At 32.1% G+C, this 20,128-nt stretch overlaps 4 protein-coding genes across 8 annotated transcripts in view; 2 read left to right on the top strand and 2 right to left on the bottom strand.

The window, feature by feature from the left end:
• Positions 1-2,418, top strand: part of LOC112016130 (probable serine/threonine-protein kinase PIX13) — a 24,349-nt gene extending 21,931 nt beyond the window's left edge. The window contains exons 6-7 of one of the 3 annotated variants that reach the window (XM_065772971.1): positions 1,147-1,208; positions 2,306-2,418. In XM_065772971.1, coding sequence (XP_065629043.1) covers positions 1,147-1,208; positions 2,306-2,338 — 95 coding nt within the window. In that variant the 3' untranslated portion in view covers positions 2,339-2,418. Of the gene's footprint in view, positions 1-1,146; positions 1,209-2,305 lie in introns of those variants that run through there. The other 2 variants (XM_065772970.1, XR_010628781.1) reach the window with 2 other exon arrangements.
• The window catches only part of LOC112016147 (phosphoinositide phosphatase SAC7), a 12,706-nt gene extending 1,704 nt beyond the window's left edge, over positions 1-11,002 (bottom strand). The window contains exons 1-18 of one of the 3 annotated variants that reach the window (XM_065772967.1): positions 10,841-11,002; positions 10,469-10,634; positions 9,915-9,992; positions 9,094-9,221; positions 8,917-9,008; positions 8,513-8,570; positions 8,210-8,266; positions 8,092-8,124; positions 7,880-7,961; positions 6,735-6,841; positions 5,522-5,608; positions 5,353-5,430; positions 5,190-5,260; positions 4,990-5,088; positions 4,459-4,558; positions 3,960-4,080; positions 3,741-3,813; positions 3,139-3,232 (exon numbers count right to left, since the gene is read on the bottom strand). In XM_065772967.1, coding sequence (XP_065629039.1) covers positions 3,139-3,232; positions 3,741-3,813; positions 3,960-4,080; positions 4,459-4,558; positions 4,990-5,088; positions 5,190-5,260; positions 5,353-5,430; positions 5,522-5,608; positions 6,735-6,841; positions 7,880-7,961; positions 8,092-8,124; positions 8,210-8,266; positions 8,513-8,570; positions 8,917-9,008; positions 9,094-9,221; positions 9,915-9,992; positions 10,469-10,616 — 1,506 coding nt within the window. In that variant the 5' untranslated portion in view covers positions 10,617-10,634; positions 10,841-11,002. The remainder of the gene's footprint in view (positions 1-3,138; positions 3,233-3,740; positions 3,814-3,959; positions 4,081-4,458; positions 4,559-4,989; positions 5,089-5,189; positions 5,261-5,352; positions 5,431-5,521; positions 5,609-6,734; positions 6,842-7,879; positions 7,962-8,091; positions 8,125-8,209; positions 8,267-8,512; positions 8,571-8,916; positions 9,009-9,093; positions 9,222-9,914; positions 9,993-10,468; positions 10,635-10,840) is intronic. The other 2 variants (XM_065772968.1, XM_065772969.1) reach the window with 2 other exon arrangements.
• Positions 2,347-3,048, top strand: LOC136061302 (dehydrodolichyl diphosphate synthase CPT3-like). The gene has a single exon (XM_065772998.1). The coding sequence runs from the start codon at positions 2,347-2,349 to the stop codon at positions 3,046-3,048; it is 702 nt and encodes a 233-aa protein (XP_065629070.1).
• A 2,863-nt stretch (positions 11,003-13,865) lies between the features above and the next one.
• LOC112016133 (uncharacterized) lies at positions 13,866-14,642 on the bottom strand. Its single transcript, XM_024048643.1, has one exon. It carries the CDS (start codon positions 14,640-14,642, stop codon positions 13,866-13,868), a length of 777 nt encoding a protein of 258 aa, XP_023904411.1.
• Positions 14,643-20,128: the final 5,486 nt, after the last annotated feature.

Raw genomic sequence — 20,128 nt, 5'->3', positions numbered from 1 at the left:
TATATAAATAAATAAAATTGTGTGCCCTCTTGGTAAATATGATTTTTTTTTTTTTTTTGGCAAAGTAATCTCTTTGGATTCACAACAAATTTTGTTGTTGTAAGCTGTAACTGGCCATTTTATGTTGAACATTATGATTAAAGTGTAATACTAGAAATTGTAGTTTTTTTTTTTTTTTTTTAGTCCTGAATAGAGTGGAAATTGCCTCAAGTACTTAAATGGTATTCTATTATTTAGAGTAATTTTAGAGACATAAATTTTTTTTACAAATTTTTATACAATTTTATAAGGTAACATTTGTGATTGGAACTTCTCTTTCATAAATAGACTTACAATTAATATTATTTTTATTATGTATCAAACATAATAAGTTTTTTTTTTTTAATGATAATAATTCTTTATCATCAACCTAAGATACCAATCAATTTTTAGTGTAAATGAAAATTAAATTTCAAATTTTTTATTCAACCATTAAAGATTTTACCAGTTGAACTAACTAGAACTCACAACCACAATAAATTAGTATGAAAAAAGTTTGTAAAAAAAATGGTTGTAACTCATGGAGGAAGTTATTTATGAGTTATTAAAAACAGGATAGATGGCCAGTTGAACCTAATGCTGAGATTGGGCCACTACTACTTCTTCTTCTATCTAATAGGCTTTTGAGCCACTTCTTCAATTAGCTTATTAATGCACAAAACGTCAAAACCTAACCATATCCGATTATGTATCAAAAACAAGTAGAGCCGACAGTGATAGACCATGGTTTTTTCCCTCCTCCGAAGGCAAGTAAAACAACAACAGTTGTAGTAGTACAATTAACAATCTAGGAATCTAAAACAACTGCTACAACCAATCTACAACCAGAAACTAGAAAGGGCGGGTAGCAACGCCAAAACAAACGGCCACACATGTGAACCCCACTACTCCTTTCATCTTTTATATATATGTGGCTCTCTGTCTCCCACTTTTGTGTCTCTCTCTAATGTCGTCACTCCTCTCAGTAACTTATTGTTCCCTTCCTTCTTGTTTCCACTTTCCTAAATTGTCCCTCTTCACTTATATATTATATTCCTGCTTTTTTTTTAATATCTGTGAAGCATGCCCATGACTTTTTGTGTTTGATCATTTTTTTTTTTTTGGCAGGTTTGAAGTCTCTCCTTGGTCATCCAGATAGTTACTCATGGTCATTTGATTTGAAATTTTATGTAAGTCCTTATTATATTTCCTTGGATAGTAACGGTTTTTATTTATGCACTATTACACTTTCCTTTGTGTTTTTTTTTTTTTTAAACTCTTAAATCCATGGAACAGAATAAGAAAACAAGAAGACATTAAATTTTAGTTTTATTTTTATTTTTTAATGTTTTTGTTATTTGGGTTTTCATGTTTTATGGAAATTAAAGCATAGATATAGTTCTTTTCCATTCTTTTTTTTTCTTTCCTGCATTTTTTTTTTGGCAATTAAGTGGAGCCTGAAAGGAAAGTTTCATATTATATAGAGAAATTTCTCTAGTGTGGTATTGAATCATCAACAGCTTGAAGTTATATACTGTTTGATGCTTCAAAATGGGTTCCTCAGTATTTGGGCGACTTGGGATGTCCTCACTACTGTTTGATGATTGCTGCATGTACTTCATTTTACTATCTATCTAGTTTTAGTCCATCTTTGAGTCTGTTGTTCATGTGTCATTCTTACAAAATCGGCTGGCGCGAACTTGAAGAGTCCAAGGGGAAATCGTCCCTAATCTGCTGACTAGATAACCTAGTCACTCTGTACCATCCAGATGGTATGAAAGTGCAGTTAAAAGACTGATAATAAAGTATGATCCGATTAAATTTATTATGCTGCAAATGGGAGGCAGATTTTTAATATGCCAAATTCCAGTGTCTGTGAGTTATTTGTTGGGAATTGGGGAGGGGGGTATTGCTAATATGGTCATAATCCAACTTTTCAAGTTCTAGACAAGCCCGAATGGATGTTTCTGGCTAAGCTATTTCATTGAGATATTGCTATTTTCCAGTACATTCATCCTTGTGTCTTTTCCAATTTCTTTGATTTATTCTTTACTTTCTGGTGGGCAAGGATTTTCTAAAACTATGGACTGAAGTTGTATTCCCAACTTCTTGAAGTTGTAGACACACGCCTGAATGGATGTCTCTGACTAAGCTATTTCATTGAGATATTGCTATTTTCTATTATATGCATCTGTGTCCTTTCTGATTTCTTTGCTTTATTCTCTACTTTCTGGCGGGCATGATTTTCTAACAATACAAACTAAAAAGTTTTGTTCCTCTTGAACAGGCTTATTTTGGCACTGGGAAGGTTGTCTGCTAGTTCATATAATGGAGAAAGATAGAGGTGACAGGGCAAACCAATTTTTTGGAGGTCTTGGTAGTTTTTTGAGAAAATGCATTTTTAAAATTTTGTCAGTGGGTCCCATTCCCAATCACATTGCCTTCATCATGGATGGAAATCGAAGGTATGCAAAAAAGCAGGGCATGGAAGAAGGGGCTGGCCACAAGGAAGGGTTTTTGGCTCTCATGAAGATACTTAGTTACTGCTATGAACTGGGAGTGAAATACTTGACAGTATATGCCTTCAGCATTGAGAATTTCAAAAGGAAACCTGAAGAGGTTCAATGCTTGATGGATCTAATGCTGGAAAAGATTGGTGAGTTGCTCAAGGAAGAAAGTGTTGTGAATCAATATGGTATCAGACTATATTTTATAGGTAACCTGAAGCTTTTGAGTGAGCCTGTCAGGGTCGCAGCAGAAAAGGCAATGGCAGCTACTGCCAAAAACACCAAGACTGTGCTTTTAATCTGTGTGGCCTATACTTCTTATGATGAAATTGTGCATGCTGTTCAAGAATCTTGCAAGGAAAAAAGGAATGAAATTGAAACACTGTATGCAAGTAAAGTTAGCAATGGTGTGACTGAAGGAGTTGAAGAGGGTGAGATAAATGGAACCACTGAACATGATGTTCAAGGATGGGGGGTGGTGTGTGGTGGAGGAGAGGTTCAGAAAGAAGTGGATACATATTGATAACAAACATAAAAAGTTTGATGAAAGCCTACAATTTCTAAAACTCCATTTGAGTATCTATAATTTGAACGAAGAAAGAAACATACTAACCTGTTTTGTTCCATCACAAAAGTTATTCAAATAATAGCGTGCAAGGGCATTCCATCCATCCATAAGGATCCCTTGGATTGTCCGCTGGCCATATCTATAATCCAACCAAACAGAACCAATTTATTGTACAGGGGGAAAAAAGTTCCATGCTATACATTAGTGCCATTATCCTTGTATTCATATAGATATCATCATCTTTATGATGACAGTAGGGCATGTGGTTTTAGTCAGAATGATGTATCCAAGGAAATTATTCAACCAAAAGTATGAAATATTGCAAAGGTGCAAAACATAAAAGAAGAAATAATACACTTATATCAAAATGCTCCATTCAATGAAATACAGCAAAATGCTCCATTCAATGAAATAATACACTTACATCAAAATGCTCCATTCAATGAAATACAGCAAAAGGCATGCCATTTCATACACATACTTGCAGATAAACTCATATTCAACTTATAAAATCAAAATTTATCCACCTTCCAGTCAGAAAATGCTAGACAGACTTTTTCATCCATGAGCTTCAATAAACCAACAATGGAAGAGCACGTAGACATGAATGTAAAAATAAGTTTCAGAGTAGATCCATGGAAAAGTACCTGACAAAATCTCCTTTCAAAGCATGAGTGCCAGAATATTGAAGGCTTATATCATCCCCATGATTAGCCCACACTGAAGATACAAAAACAGGTATTAGTAAAATCCAGACTTCACATAGTAGGAGAACCATGCAAAATATGATGAGGAAAGTAGAAAATAACCACAAGTAATACGATAGCGAACATCATACTATGCGACAAAAAAATTAAAGTACTCACAGACTTTAAAGCTATCATCAAACTTTGGATGTGAGCTGATAGTTTCTTCAGCACCAAAAACACCAAGCCTTCTAAGTTGGTACTCCAACATTTTTCGGCCTATCATGCTCTGCAACCATATCTTAGAACATTTACTCTTGCATGATTAATTAGTAAATAAATGGTTAACAAAGAAAACCACAGGATAGTTTTTTTTCCATCATATTCTAAACTTGAGAGATGAAAACTAGAAATACCCAAGGATAAGGGAAGCGCATGCCTCACCTGCAATTTGAAAAACTTAAAGTAGAAAAAGACACAATACACCGATGATGACCTACAAACTTTTTTCCTAAATTTCAAGAACATTATTCTGGGATAAAGATTAGAGTTTTAATTACTAATTTCTTAGATCTCCCTTTGCAGTAAACAGAAGTCATAGTCTACATATGCAAATTTCAGCAGAGGCATAATTGTATGAGCTGTTTAGCTGTTTTCTATGTGATTGATGTTAACCTACCTGGGTAACATTCGTACGGTCTAAGCAATCAATACAATTTGTTCGCACAACTCCAAGTTGCTCCTTCATTTTCTCACCCTTTTCATTCAACAAAAGGTACCTTAAAATTGAAAACAAGCAAGCGACTCAGGAAATTAATTACACACTTATTTGGACCACGTATTGGGCACATAAAATCAGTTATGGAAAATGCTTCTTCTTCACGTATTTTCATGAGAGAATCTAGTAGATAACTGAAAAAGCATATCTCAAAAAAACAACCCATGAAAGCATGACATGTCAATTGTTATTGTGCTGTAGTGTTTTTAGTCATTGCAACTCTAAAAACACACAAAAAGGAAGATAACAAAGCACAAATGATTAATGTTAACATCAGTATGTCAACTACACATTTTACATAACAAGGACACTCCAGTCTATGAGTCCTTATAATTGAACCAAATGCCTCATAGCTCTGCCATGAAGCAACATAAATGTATAGATCTAAAAAGACCAAGTTATGTATATGTTACCATAGGAAGGAAAACATACCCGTTTCTCTCGATGAAATCTGAAATTTGCTCATAAAGGATTGAGAGGCGCTCAAAATGAACATGCCCGCAAATATGATGAAAATCGAAGTGCAGATATCTACAATGTTGAGTAGGTCTCAGCATGAGATCAAACAAAATAATATATACATCAAATACACAGTTTTATATTTTTCTAATGTTAGTATCAAGAATTTTTACCTTACATCATCACTAACAACATGCTGCATTGCACCTGCATATTTTTCACTTAAGCGTCCTTCACCTCCATGCTGAAAAGTGACAAAGGTAGCATAAGAATAAATAGCTTAAATAGTTACACTCCTACACATACACAAATTTACACATGGGGAAGATTTTGTACCGTGTTGACAAGATCAACAGCGAAAACAGCCCCATATTTTTTTCTTAAATCCAGAAAATGTCGCTCAACTACTCGAGGCTGTATACAGTACAGCATAGTCAAAAACAAGTAGAAAGCATTCATTTGCAATCTAACAATGCCATAAATGAACAAATAATACAACACTCACAGCTTCCTCAAGTTTAACAATTTGAAACTTCGGCTTATATGTCAAATCTACAATTTGCTCCCAAAGCAATGGAATTGACCCCCGAACCTGTTAAAGGCAATATAAGGGCAAATAAGACTAGACAACTCGGATAACAAGCAAGCATAATACACTACCGATTCTGCTAAAATACTTTCAACCATTTACTTATAAAAAGATATCCTAAATATTCATTTTGTCAGATTAATGGTAAGCATTCCCACACACCCTGATTTTGGCTGTTTAAACGTTGATGTTCATTATAAACCACTAAATGACATAAAACCCTCCTTTTCTCCAAAAATATGAGAGGACTAGAGTTTACTCTCATGGTCACAAGAATCAGACAAAAATTTGGGTGAGTTCCAGCTCTATTCTGAGCACCTTTAAGTATAGATATCCTTATTTTCATGGTCCAAACTCGTGCCATCCACTAAAGTGGCAATAATGTATCAAAGGAGAAATTTTAACGGGTGATCATTTCATATCAAGGTAGGGGGTAATCACAATATCTCATGATGAGTGTTAACTTCAAATCAGCTTAAATTTACATTATCTAAACATTTTCATTCCACTGGGAAATAGTCAGGGCTCACTGCTTATTCCAAAAGCACATAAGCTATTACATTTGAAAGCGGGGAAACAAATTCAAGCATCTCTTTTCACTCTGCTTCTTTTCAAAATCTGAGAGTGAAGAAACTAAATGTTTTTCAAAACCTTGTAGAGATCACCAAGACATTGTTAAAAGGAAACAAATTCAAACAACTACTTGTAAAGACAGTAACTGGTAATTTTGGAGGGATTCAGTTCTTAATACATATCGAGAATGCAGCATCCCTCAATTTATTGGCAAATTACTAATATCTTTGTTCACATTGATTGTCAAATGTACATCTTGAATGTGTTACTTCTTTTTTATGGTCTTAAAAATTTTGTTCTGTACTATCTAATATAATGATTTTAAAAACTAATAATTATACTGCCTACCATACTATGCCACAAGATCCACTCTAACATTCACAAAATATGATATCCACAGTGCTTTTGTCAAATATCATTTACCCTTTATGTTTAGCATTTAGGATTTAGGACTGTATATTTGTAATGATATTTTTTTTTTTTTGATAAGTATATTTAGGATTTGTAATGATATTTGTATAAACAAAAAATAACTAAAAAGTATATAAAACATTACCTGAACAAATGATGCTGTATATCCATTAAATTGCATAATTTGCTCGGATTCCACAAAATTAGCAACATACCCATCGGAATCAGCTCCTCTTCTCCACATCCGAGTGCCTTGTAAGGAATGCAACTATTATTTATTATACTAGCAAGAGGATATAAGGCCAATACTTAATGCCACTTTGAAAAGGAAACGGTATAATGCATTTCACTGTGCATTGATGAGAATGTGGCTAGGTGCTCCTGAAACTTCATTAGCACGTGGTCACTTTTTAATCAGGCTATCAGTCAGCAAGCATGTGTTAAGTTGTTAGCACTCAGCACGTAAATTTTTCTCATTAGAGACCTCTTTGGATAGTAGATCATTTCATATGGCATCAAAGCATATGTCAAGATTGGAAGCATCTGTCTCTCAAATTGTTTGTGATGGATCTTTTTATAGTTTCTATTATGATGGAAATTTGGTCATTGCCCATGTAATGTTCTTCAAAATGTTCACAGGGTCAAATTAAGTGCATGGTTACAAAATTGTAAAATGCAATAAACATGCCCCTCTCTTGTCAAAAATGGTTAGTTACTGATACAATTGCTAGATTGGCATTGATTTAGAAATGACCTATTTTTGGATGAGTAAATTACAAATGATATTAAAATTAAAGCTTTACAAATGATCCAACGATCAAAACCTCTTGATGTATAATAGACCCTATCAGACCCTCACATATATTTTATCCCAGTTCCTATTAGAATTAATATGATCCTCTATGAGTTAGTTGCAGCAAATGGTGCATCTCGAGGGAAAGGAATGCAAGGAACCTTGAAGGGTGTGAGAGGTGGAACCTCACCAGGGAAGAAGCCCTTTGGACCTAACCCTGGGGAGTAAACCAGGGTGCATCCTAGTGTTTTCTAATAAAACTAATTAGTTATCAAAAAGTTAGTTGCTGCAAGTGAATAGTATTGGTATAATGGTGAAAAAATTAATAATTCATGCAGATAAACTTATTAAATCAGTAGGAATTACTAATTTCCTGGAGTTCTTCTGTATAGAATATAATACTGAACTAGTCTTTGTGAAAACAGTAATGATAACCATAAATGAACAGACCGAGATACATATTAACAAAATAAAAAGGTAATATGGGCTTTGAATACCATTTCTCCTAGTACATCTCCTCGCAACCAGAGTAACATCAATAACATCTTCCCCAATGGCTGCTTGAAAGTTATTAAAGCTTGATGAACAGTTAAGGAAAAACTTGAAATAGAAAGAATCAACCAGCATTTATATGAGCCACTAAACTATAAATATACACTCTCATGTGACACAATCAAAAAACTGAATCCAACAATGAGATAAGGATATTCCCTTGGACAACAGGTAGTATGTACGGATCAAGCTGTGCATAGGGAACCATATAAATGTTAGCAGTCAGTAAAGTATACATGTAAAAGGACTGACAACAACTTTGGCATCAACCTGACCTTGTTATCTATGAGCACTTCCAACATATAGTTGTTCCATAGAAATCGAGGTTCTGCCTGTAGCAAAAAAATTAGTGACATTAGCAAAATCCCCATTTACTGGAAATCTAAAATTACAAAGAAACAGCAATGAAGCTAAAACATAATGATGACAGAGATTGAAAATCATCATTCAGACATAATTGTTGGCAAAACCTACATAAGAAATCTACCTTCTCACTTCAGACCCAGCATATACTAATATCTTAAAGAAAAAAATCAGAAAACAAAAGAAAAGCAACTACTTCTAAGATCAAGGCTTACTTGTCTCCAAAGAGGAAGCAATTTTGACTCATCACCCAGATCATTTAATCGCTGTGCACTGCAGCACCCCCAAAAAAAATCATATTTTGTGTGAAGGCCATCATTTGCAAAAGTTGAGAACATAAATAAAATTTAGTGTCTCCGTCAGTTACAAGTAGAATATTCTGTGTTGTAAGATTAATCCCCTTCTAGATAATTACATCTTGATTTGGTTTAAGCGTGAATAAATCTAAGAATTGACCTTATGTACAAAGGCCAAATAAAGAGGTATTAAAATACTTTCTTTTTTGGAAGGGGAGGGGGGCCAGCTCTTTGTTGCCAATCCACTTTAGGTAAGAACATTTGTTTGTTTCCCAGACAATTAAGAATGGACAAATTCCACGAAAGCGGAAAAAAATGCTGACCTCAGTGTTAAATTGGTTTCGTATGAGAAGTACAGACCAGAAGTCTTCTCTGCAACATTTAGCAGCCCAGAAAACTCAGTCTCCATCTTTTTCTGCAAGGAAGTTCATATAACAATTACAGAATTGAAATCAAATTCCATCCATATAAGACAAATAAACATTAAAGCAATAACTTACCTGCTCTGCAGGGGAATTTTCAAGAGAATGATTACAGGGAAAAATCTTCAGGGATGAAACTTTAAAGATAGGATGCCCCAAGTAAGATCCAACACATTCATGCTCGGTTATAACTATTAAATACGAACCTAAAAGTATAGAAGAATATTAAAAAATCAATATAATCAAACAAGCTGCAACTCCAGTGCAATAATTATATTAGAATAAGAAACTAGATGCATATACATTTGATTTAATCTTTCCTTCCTCTGTTTTAGGTTCTATTTACTCCACTAGTCTTACATGGCACCACAATTCTGCCAATCAAATGTGTCATATCCCCAACAGTCAGGAATAATGTTTCAATGTGCCTTTATGCATGTTTTTGGTTCATCTGTCTCTTATTACCAAAAATTTATGCACTGTAATATGTAATTAATCTTCCCAACCATGAAATTACTACCCAACTACCATTTTGAAGAATTAAATATGAAATAAAACCCTCAATAACAATCAATGAACTGAAAACAACTACTGAGAACATAAATAGCCATCAAGCATCGTTTGGTGTATAGCACATTTTGGTGAGATAAAAACAAAGTGGGTTTGACTTAAGCTGTACCTAAGAAAATAAGCTGGCTTAATTTATAAATTAAGCTGTAACAAATGGCACCAATGCTCTATAAGCCGCTATAGTTAATGTACGATATCATAAATTGAAAAGGGACAAAAATCTTATGCAAGCAACTAATTAGGGAAAAATGAATTTAAAGTAGTAAGTCAAGGTTCTCTATCCTAAAACACACAAGAACATGTTTTGAGCATTTGAAAAGATATTTTACCTGCCAAGAGCTTTAGCATCCCAACAACACCAAAAATTGGCCGAACTTTAGGAACAGAGCTGGATTCTGGAAGCTTATCTGTAGGGTGATCAAAGAAAGACCCATCAACTAAAATATTCACCATTAACACTCTAAACAACGCACAACTAACAGAAATAGAAACTGAGAAAGACTAACAATAAGTCTAGACGCACAAAATTTTTCACTAACTGTTGGCATCTATATAATAAGAGGGACAAAGTTTAGCTCCAAATTTGTTTAGAGCTATCTCCTCCAACCCATTACATGGCGATTTATAAGACTATCCATGTGTATATTTACGCAAGTTCATGCCTCGTTAAAAATGTCATGTGACTAAAACTACACATAGAATGGTCTCTTCAATCATCACACGGGCCCACTACTGACAACACTTTTACCTAATAAAAGCAATGCTAATAGTAGGCCATGTGAAAGTGATAACTCCAATCATAATTCGCTGTCAAAACAAGTTGTGAAAAATAATCGAGTCCCTAACATTACTCGAACATCAATAACAATCATTATCAACTCACCAATGAGACTCATTGAGCCGTCCTTCCGACTAATCACCAAGGAGGAACCACAAGAGCCATCAGTGGGCTCAACAATATACTGATCCGGAAACTCCCATAGACGCAGACGTGAATATAGCTTTTTACTAGAATCAGCCTTCTCCATCATTATTGAAACCTAAATCCACTTCCAAACAACAACAACAACAAAAATTCAATTGCATAGCCAGTTAAATAAATTCAAATTTCCTCTCACCTACACAACAGAAACTGTTTTTTTTTTTTTTTTTTCATTTCATTTTGACAAATTCAATTTCATCTCTGATTTCTGCTTGGCAGCCAAGAATCGTTTGAATTTCACTAACAAACAACAAGAAACGTTGGATACGATACCTGAACGACGAAACCGATCGGAGATCGCACGTGAAAACTTACACTACTTTCCGTAAAAGGAAAAAAAGGAGATCCAAATCGAGATTTGGAAAATGAATGTAAGGAAAGAGGATTTAGTTTTCGCGGAAATTGGATTTCGCTAGTAATTTTTTCAATCAGAGCAAGCGCGAATTTTGGCTAAAGTGGTGCACGGCCCAGCCCAAGCCCAACGAATTTCCCAGCTTCTCGCTCGCACCTGAAGAATCTGTTTTGTTACAAGTGGCATGTTTTTATTCGTTAATGGGGGTTTGTGGGTCCCAATTCATAGTCAATGGGAGATTGTCTTTTTTGAAGAATCTCGACCGTTGGATCTGAATACCTCCTGTTCAACTTTGACAGCTCGGATATTACTGGCACTTATTATGCCCAAAAAGGGAAATACAGAAAGGCAGAAATTGCATGCTATTAATTACTTAAAAGTAGTCAAAAAAAAAATTTAATTGGTAACTTTGCCATAAAATATATTAAAAAAAAAAAACTTCATCTACCAATTATATTTAATTCCTATTGGTTGTAAGTTCATTTTTAGAATTAATCAAGATTGGTAACTTCATTATGTGTGGTTCTTTTAAAGTTTTTTTTTTTTTTTTTTTTCTTGAGGGGGTGGTTCTTTTAAAGTAAAAAATTAAAATTTAAAAACAGAATAACCTTGATTTAAAAAAATATATATATATTAATGAAGAATGATAACTCTGCCATAAAAGAGAAAAATCAAGTTATAAACCAAATAAATATAGTATTATTTGGGTTAGGAATTAAACATACAAGGCTTACACCTAATTATTTCCTTTTCCGTAATTACTTAGCCAAAAATGTAAAATTATTACGGAATGTGACAAAGCTATGTCCACAAATAGAAAGCTAGCTGTGTTTTTTTTTTTTTTTTTTTACTTGAAGATAAAAGCTAGGTTTCTTCTCCAAAAAGAAAAAAAGAAAGAAAGATAGAAGCTAGGTGTAGTTCTCAAAATGCCAAAACTAAGCAACAACATATTGAATAAATTTATTAATTATTTTTATCTTGTGTTTATAACGCATCAATTTAAAAAAATAATATTTTTATTAGTTTGTACCATTATATATCGTTAATGTTATAAATTTTGTAATAGATTTAGCATCACTATTTTAATAAACAAACCAAGTCAAATGCATTTTGAGGATCGCAGTTAACAAATAAAAATCCTAGTTGATTATTAAACAATACCATTGATTTTTAAAATTAATGAAAACTCATAACTTTGCCAAAACTAAGAGTAATAGGTAATGAACCAAATAGCATTACTATCAGTTGTTATGAGAACCGCCGCCCACAAACACTAAACTATTTATGTGTTCTTCTAAAATTACTATATATTTTATTACTTATATTTACAACTTGCAATTATAACAATTAGAATTAGTTTGACATCAACACATAAAAATAAAGTTGTTATTTGTTTTTACACATCAGTTCATTTTTATGGTCAATATTCTTTATAAAACAGTATCTTTAATGAATATTAATATAGTAAATTTTGTAATTGTCCTTAACATCTTGATTTTAATAAATAGGTCAAAAATTTCAATCTCTACCTACACAAAAAATCAATTGATGTCTTAATCTAATGATAAAGAACTATCATCAGGAGCGGAGGTTGAAACTCTCTAAAAAAAATAAAAAATAAAAAATAAGTAAAATTTAGTGCATTATGGGTTCCAATTCCACAACTAAAACTTGGACAAGTATTAGTTTTTCTTTTAATCCTCCTCGACTATCAAACACCATCGTTGATATCTAAAATTAATGAAAAACTAAAAATATGTGATTTGATGAAAATTGTAATTAATCAAATATATCACCAGTACTATTGGTTGTAACGAGGAGAACTGGCCACAAATAAATGTTATCAATTTATATCGTTAATATTTGTTAATATAGTAAAGTTTGTATAGCCAACATCATTGTTTTAATATAAACAAACCACATCGAAATCATTATGATCCATTATTAAAACTTGGATAAAATATAAATTTTTTAAATAGAAATTCTCGTCAACTATCAAACATCATTACCTCACCCTTCCTTAAAAGTTACCATGACTTTTGAGTGGAGTTGTGGTGTGCCTTTGTGTTAGAACTCATTTCCCTCTCTCCTATCTGTGTGTTTGCTTCTCCAAAAAAAAAAAATCAAACATCACTATTGTTTTTTAAATTAATAAAAATTATAAATTTGTCAAAAAAAAAGAGGAAAATAATTTATAGAAAAAAAAAGGTAATCAACCAAATATAACATTTTTATTGGTTGTAATGAGAACTACAACCCACAAACAATAATTTTATGTGTAATTCTAATAAGGAAAATACTAAAGTTGCTGCTAAATTTATCACAAGATAAATACAATTTTTTTTCAAGAAACAAGATATATACAAATTGATATGGTAACAATGAAATTAGTACAATATCAACCACCTGTTAACATTTTTTTTTTTTTTGGGTATTGTGTTTAACTTAGCACATCAATTTGTAATTTTGTATGGCTAATATCTGTTATATTATTGGTTTGTACTATTGATATATATCTGTTATCGGCTTTTGTCGTTAGTATTCATTGATGTAGTAAAATTTGTAATTTTTTAACATTATTGTTTTAAATTTTTAATAAATAAACCATGTTGAATGCAACATTAAAAATTCTATAAATATTTTATTTTAATTCATGCAACATAAAAAAATAATAATAATAATAATAAAAAATGCATGCACGATCCACTTTTGACAAAGCGAACACACCGAGAACTCAATTTAAAAAATAAATAAATAAATAAATAAAAAGCAACATAAACATTATGCATGCATGATCCACTTTTAACAAAGTGAGCACACTAAAAACTCCATTAAAAAAAAAAAAAAAAAAAAAAAAAAACAAATAACACTACTTATTTCACATGCTCCAAACCATTTTCTTCCATCTCTTCTCTGCAGGCACGTTGAGATCCAAAACAACACTTCTCATTTCCCATCGTCTGAAGAACTGTCATCATCCTTCTCTTTAGCAGGCTTGTTGAGATCCAAAACAGGAGCAGCACTAGGACTTTTCTCTTTTGGTTGGTTCAAATCAATCCCCAGTCCTCTCCCGAGTGATGAAGAGGAAGCCTCACTGATGGCAATTACACCCTCATTTTTGTCACTATCATTCAATCTCTGTAACACACCTTGAGCCACATTAAGAAGAGTCGTAGCGATTTCTTCTTGAGCTTGAGGACCTATGTTAGGATCTATATTAGGCCCGCTTGCTTTTTGGTCTATATCCCGTAAAGGGTCCCATATTCCAGTTGGGGGAGGAAACACCCCCCTCCAATGACGCCCAGGATGAGATCTCATGTGTCCAAATACAGCCTTCCACGAGCCAAACTGCTTGCTACATACAATACAAACTGGATCGCGTAGTGTTGGAGGATCCACCAACTCCACCATCCTCTTTGGTTTGTGTACACCACTACTTATTGCACCCAATTCGTCTCCCTGGCCTCCTTGCTTCTCAGAAAAACCTTCGTGGGGCTCTATAACAATATCATCAGCATCACCACCCTCATGATCACCAGTTTCTTGAGCCATAAAAGGTGTAACAGAAGATGAGTCTCCTTCAATCTCAACATTAGTCCCTGCTGTGACATTTTCAGCCTCTTGCATGGTGGTGTCATCACTAGTATTTTGAGGCCTATCATGATGGCCTTGTTGGTCATCAGAGGAGGGCTTGTCGGATGAGGAGTCTTTAGAGTTACTCATGGTGACGAGAAACAAGAAGAGAGAAATTAAAACTGTGTGAGATAAATTGTCTCATATGAGACTTCTCAAGGGGGGGTGTTGGAATTTATAGGCGCACACAAGTACATAAAAGGAAATTAGGAGGAATACCAAGAATGACTTAATTTTATTGCATTAATAATGGGCATTTGCATTCTCTGATACTCTCATACATAGTTCATTATTTATATACACAAATCATGCTATATATTATTATAATGATATATATTCAATGTATTTTTCCTAAACTATTTTAAAACTATGTATGTTTGGTTAAACTTGTTTTTCATCTTAAGATGGAATGTACAAATTTTTAACACATCACATTCTTTAAGTAAATTTGTATTTTTACAAATAAACAAAATAAGCTAAGGAAAATAAGCTCATACAAACTTTTAATTTATGGAACTAATATTGTTGAGTGAGTTGGTAAAAGTATTAGCAATTTGATCTTATTACTTCAAAAACTTAAACTGCACCTCCTTATTTTGTAAATCATTCACCAAGAAAGTAATGTCTTGTATTTATGTGCTTAGAGCAATAATGGATCATAGGTTTCTTTGCCAATCTGAGTACTAAGTTGTAATCAATGAAAATAAATGTAGCTTCCTTTTATGTGCGGAGCATATTCTTCATAAAGTTCTTAACAATATTGCATGACAAGAACATTAAATAGCTACTGCATTCTTAGATTCACAATTAGAAAGCAAAATAATGGACTATATATCCACTTAAGATGAGAGACAAACTATTGGGAAAAAAAAAAAGTTTAAAACAAAAATCATGTCTCATCATCGGAAGCACTTTCTTTATCATTATCTAATACAAGCATGTTAGTGCATTTTTATTGGTTTGGCCAAAAAAATTTCTTTATTTTATAATTATAACCTTCTTTTTTATATTTTATCTAACCATTTTTCAAAACACTCACATCTACTCATTCTCTATTTTTTACTCTATCTCATTAATTTCATTTTTTTTTTTTTTATTTCTCTCAACTTATCACATTCTCTCTCAATCTCTACATTCTCTCCCACAAAATGGTACAACAAAAATAAAGAGACCTAAACTTCAGTAAATCAAAAACAATGAGGGGAAGATCTAAGAATCTAAGTACAGTGTTATTGACAACCAAACCGGCGGTTTTGTAAATGAACGGAGAAAATGGGCAAATGCCCCATTCAAAAAAAAAAATACTACATTTTGTCCAATTTCCTAAACTAATTAGGGAAATACTCTTCTTTTGAAACTTGATTTTCTTAAAATCGAGTTATTAAAAAAAAATTCTGAAGCTTTATAGCGGCGTTTTTAAGGAGCCTATAGTAACGTTTTAAGTACCTATACTAGCATTTTGTAACTCGATTTCCATGAAGTCGAGTTACATGCAAATTTTTTTTCTTTTTTTTACCTATAACTCAACTTCATGGAGATCGAGTTACAAAACGCCACTATAAGTCCTTAAAACGTCACTATAGGCTCCTTAAAAACCGCTATAAGGCTTAACTCGATTTTGAAAAAATCGATTTTCAAAATAATGGCATTTCCCTAATTAGTTTGAGAAATAAGGCAAAATGCTGGATTGTTTTTTTAAAAAAGGCAAAGGCCAATTTTTTTCGTAAATGAACACATGCAAATATATAAGAACGTGTTTATAAATAAAATGAAGAACGAGGAAATGATTAAAAAAACAAGAAATTCAAAAGAAAATAAGAAGATAAAAGTGAAAAAAGAGACGAGTAGAAACTAGCTGAAATGAGAGAACGTGGTTGGACTGTGGGGTTGGGGCATTGGCATTGGTTAATTAGCATGGTGGGGATGATTTTGGAGCCAACGACAAAGAGGTTAGATGACAAAGATACTGACACTTTCACATTACATGCTATTTGAATCTTGTAGAGCCATTTGAGCATTAAGGACTTCAATGGCGGCTAAAAACCAAGCATTATTAGCAAAAGAAAAGTTGGGAGGGTGATTAGATGGTTTTTGGGTAAATGATTTGGTTTGTGTTTTGAAGGTTTTGAAAAAAGGCAAAGGAAAAAGGTTTTGGTGAGTGTGTTTGAGTGATATGTTAGGCAAATTGACAACAACAAGGGGGGAGTGATATGTAAGTGAAATAGAAAATTTGAGGAAGAAGAAAGGTAGCTTGGGGATCAAAGAAAAATATGTTAAATCACCTGAGCTATAATGTCATCCAAATTCGGAGAAGCACTATAGTAAAATTTTATTTTGCCTAATGGGTGCATAAGCCAATGTTGGTGTAATTAGGCAAATTTGGGGGTTTCTGCAATTTTGCATAAGCCATTGTCAATACTCTTAAGGTCCATGATAGGAGAGGCAAAACATTGATTTTTCTTATGGTTGGTGCAGATGAATCCCCCAACCTCTCTTAGGCCAAAAAAGATGGAAGAGCCACCGGTACATGTTGTAAACTCATTACTTTTGTTGTAGCGTTAGTGCCTCTATCAATATCAGCTGCCACTGCCTCTTTACTTATCATTAATATGCACCGAGCCAAATTAGGAAAATTCTACTCTAACATCGGAGTCATCACTTGATTATTTATGGATAAAATCAAGAAAATAGATACAAGTAAATCTTTTACAATAAGAAAAACATTATCACTAGAAATATAAATTTACCCTGCTTTTCCTAATTACAATTTAAGAAAAGAAATTACATCACCTTATTTCCTAATCACAACTTAAGAAAAAATATATACTACATGGAAAATCAGTGACTTTAACCTTCAATCTTAAGTTGGAGGCTATGTTACTACATGAGGGTGTGTTAAGCCCCCATCCAAGATTTTCTAGGATTTAATGGCCAAATTATGTCATCTTTTAATCATATTGACAATAGTTTAACTTTGCGTATTTACATCATCATTAGCGAGCATTATGGCACTTATTTTGTGTTAATTCATGCGCTTTATACTTGGAATTGGATTATTGCTTAGTGATTAATTTTGTTCTTAAAATGAGTTTTTTCGGTTTTTTTTTTTTTATAGCTTCCTTAAATCAGCTCCATGCATGGATATGTCTTTTGAATGAGTTTGGATAAATTTTAGAAAACTTTATTAAAACCTCACAAGTTACCAAGAAAGGCACGGCCAAATCTATTTAATGGACTCAAGTTTGAAATGGAGAAATTTATTAGATACTTCGAGAGTATACTCCTCTCTCACATAGGAGTAGACCTCATGGTGAGTGAGACCTACCCTTATGTGAGAAAAAGTAAATATACTCCCGGAGTACCCAATAATAACCCTTACCATGAACCAAGGTCTTCCTATTTAATTTGAGCCTAAAGAAGCAAGCATTTAATGGGAAATTGCATTAAATCCAAATCGGATTTGGATTAGGATTTCAGTTTGCATAGGTCTTATTGTTTTGCAGGTAACTTTTGGCTTAAATATCATATTAAGGCAAAACAAGTTACGTTGGAACGTTAATTAATAGGGCTAAAAAAATTGTATTTTTACAAGGACTTCCAAATTTTGACATTTAAGGAAGGTAAAAGGAGGTGGTCAATTAGAGCCAGGAAATCATAGATTTTTTTTTTGCCATATAAAAATTATACTTGTAATAGGATTTTTAGAGTTATTTAAGAGTTCATTATGACAACTTTAAATGTACAACATTGACAGCCTTAACAACAAAATTAAGATACCACAAGTATAGTTAGATTATATTAGAGTAGAATTTTATCTATCTTAAAATTAAATAATAATAAAAATAAAAAATAAAAAATACCACAAGTGTAAAGCGCATCTTTGACATGATAGTCACTTCACAAGTATAAGTTTTTGTAGAACGAGAGAGGATAAGAGTAAGGGCCAAAATTCAAGATTCTGATTAAAAAAAATAATTTAAAAGTTATTTTTTCAATTTTTAGGATTCATTTGATGCAATGGCTTTGCTAGGAGCCTTTCCTTAACAAGGTTGAAGCCCTAACTTTCTAAGTACGTTATTAACGATTATTTTTATATTCTTTTTTATTGATTTATGTTGTTAGAAATTTTATTTTTCTATTTAATTCATTAATTTAACGTAGACTTTGAATGCAATAAACCCTTAAAATTCTATAATTGTCTTTAATATATATATATATATATTTTTATAAGTATAATTGTCTTTAATAAATTAAATTCACAATACCGTCTTTAGAAAATTAATCATTACTAAATCATCCAATGAAGGTCATTCTTCATATATATTCTGATTTAGTTATAAAATAAAATTGTTAAAACAACCTTTACATGTGTTATGTGTAGATCCATAAGGCATAGTTTAAGATATTAACTTCTCCGAAATTTAGTTTATCTTTGAACATGTGTTATGTGTAGAATTGTAGATCCATAAGCAGCCGTGTTTTAAGATATTAATTTTTTTTTCATAATTTAGATTAGGATAAATTACAAATTACACCCTTAAAGTTTGGGAGTGATTGCATTTTACACCCTAAAGTTTTAAATTTTGAATTTAACCCTCCTAACATTTCAGATTTTAAATTTTACTCCCTATATTTTAAAGGTGATTGGATTTTACTCCCTAAAGTTTGAGAGTGTTTAAATACAACCTAAAATTTCAAAATTTGAGAGTATAAAATCCAAATGCTTTCAAATTTTAGGAAGTAAAATCCAAATTATGAAACGTTAAAGTGTATAATCCAAACATTTCAAATTTTAGAGAGTAAAATCCAAAATTTGAAACTTCAAAGTATAAAATCCAAACACCTTCATATTTTAGGAGTACAATTTGCAATTTACCCTCTAGTTTATCTTTGCCAACAAAACAACCAACAATTACAAATTCTCTTCTCCTATCCAACAAAGATATTAAATAAATAAATAATTCTCTTCAATTAATTTTTTTTTTTAATTTAATTCTGTATTTCGAATTACTAATCAATACCCTTCTACGTGGATTCAACCTCAAACTAATCAATTAATTACTCCGCACCAGCTGCACACAATAGTAGTATTATTAAATTTGCAGTACATACTAATCAAAGTCATTCAAACATAATTAAAACACAAAACTATAGTAAGGAAAACCTAAATTCTAATTATATTTCTAATGAAAACCTAAATTCTAATTAAATTAAATTTGATCTTTAAAATGTAAGGAAGTTCTATAATATAGATAAAATGAAAATTATTTAAATTTTGTTGACTTCTTCGAACATCGCACATAAATTTTAAAAGCACTTCAATTGTCCCATGACATTATTATAATATATATATATATATATATGTGTGTGTGTGTTTATTTTTTTCCAATTTTCTTTTAAGTCTTTTAAGAATTATAGACAATATTAAATTATTTCAAGTTAAACTAAACATAATTCAATGTCATTTTGAATAAAACAACCAAACAAATTTCATAATTTTTTTTTATTTATTTATTAAATAACAAGTGTATATATATTAAGTAGCTTTTCGCACCACACCAATTCACCAAACTGCA

Source organism: Quercus suber, unplaced genomic scaffold, assembly GCF_002906115.3.
Source record: "Quercus suber isolate HL8 unplaced genomic scaffold, Cork oak 2.0 scaffold_67, whole genome shotgun sequence".
Taxonomy (NCBI): domain Eukaryota; kingdom Viridiplantae; phylum Streptophyta; class Magnoliopsida; order Fagales; family Fagaceae; genus Quercus; species Quercus suber.
This window is presented reverse-complemented; position numbering and strand designations above follow the sequence as displayed.

Excerpts from the sequence above, each read along its gene's own strand:
- LOC136061302 (XM_065772998.1), top strand. The coding sequence starts at position 2,347 with ATGGAGAAAGATAGAGGTGACAGGGCAAACCAATTTTTTGGAGGTCTT.
- LOC112016133 (XM_024048643.1), bottom strand. The coding sequence starts at position 14,642 with ATGAGTAACTCTAAAGACTCCTCATCCGACAAGCCCTCCTCTGATGAC.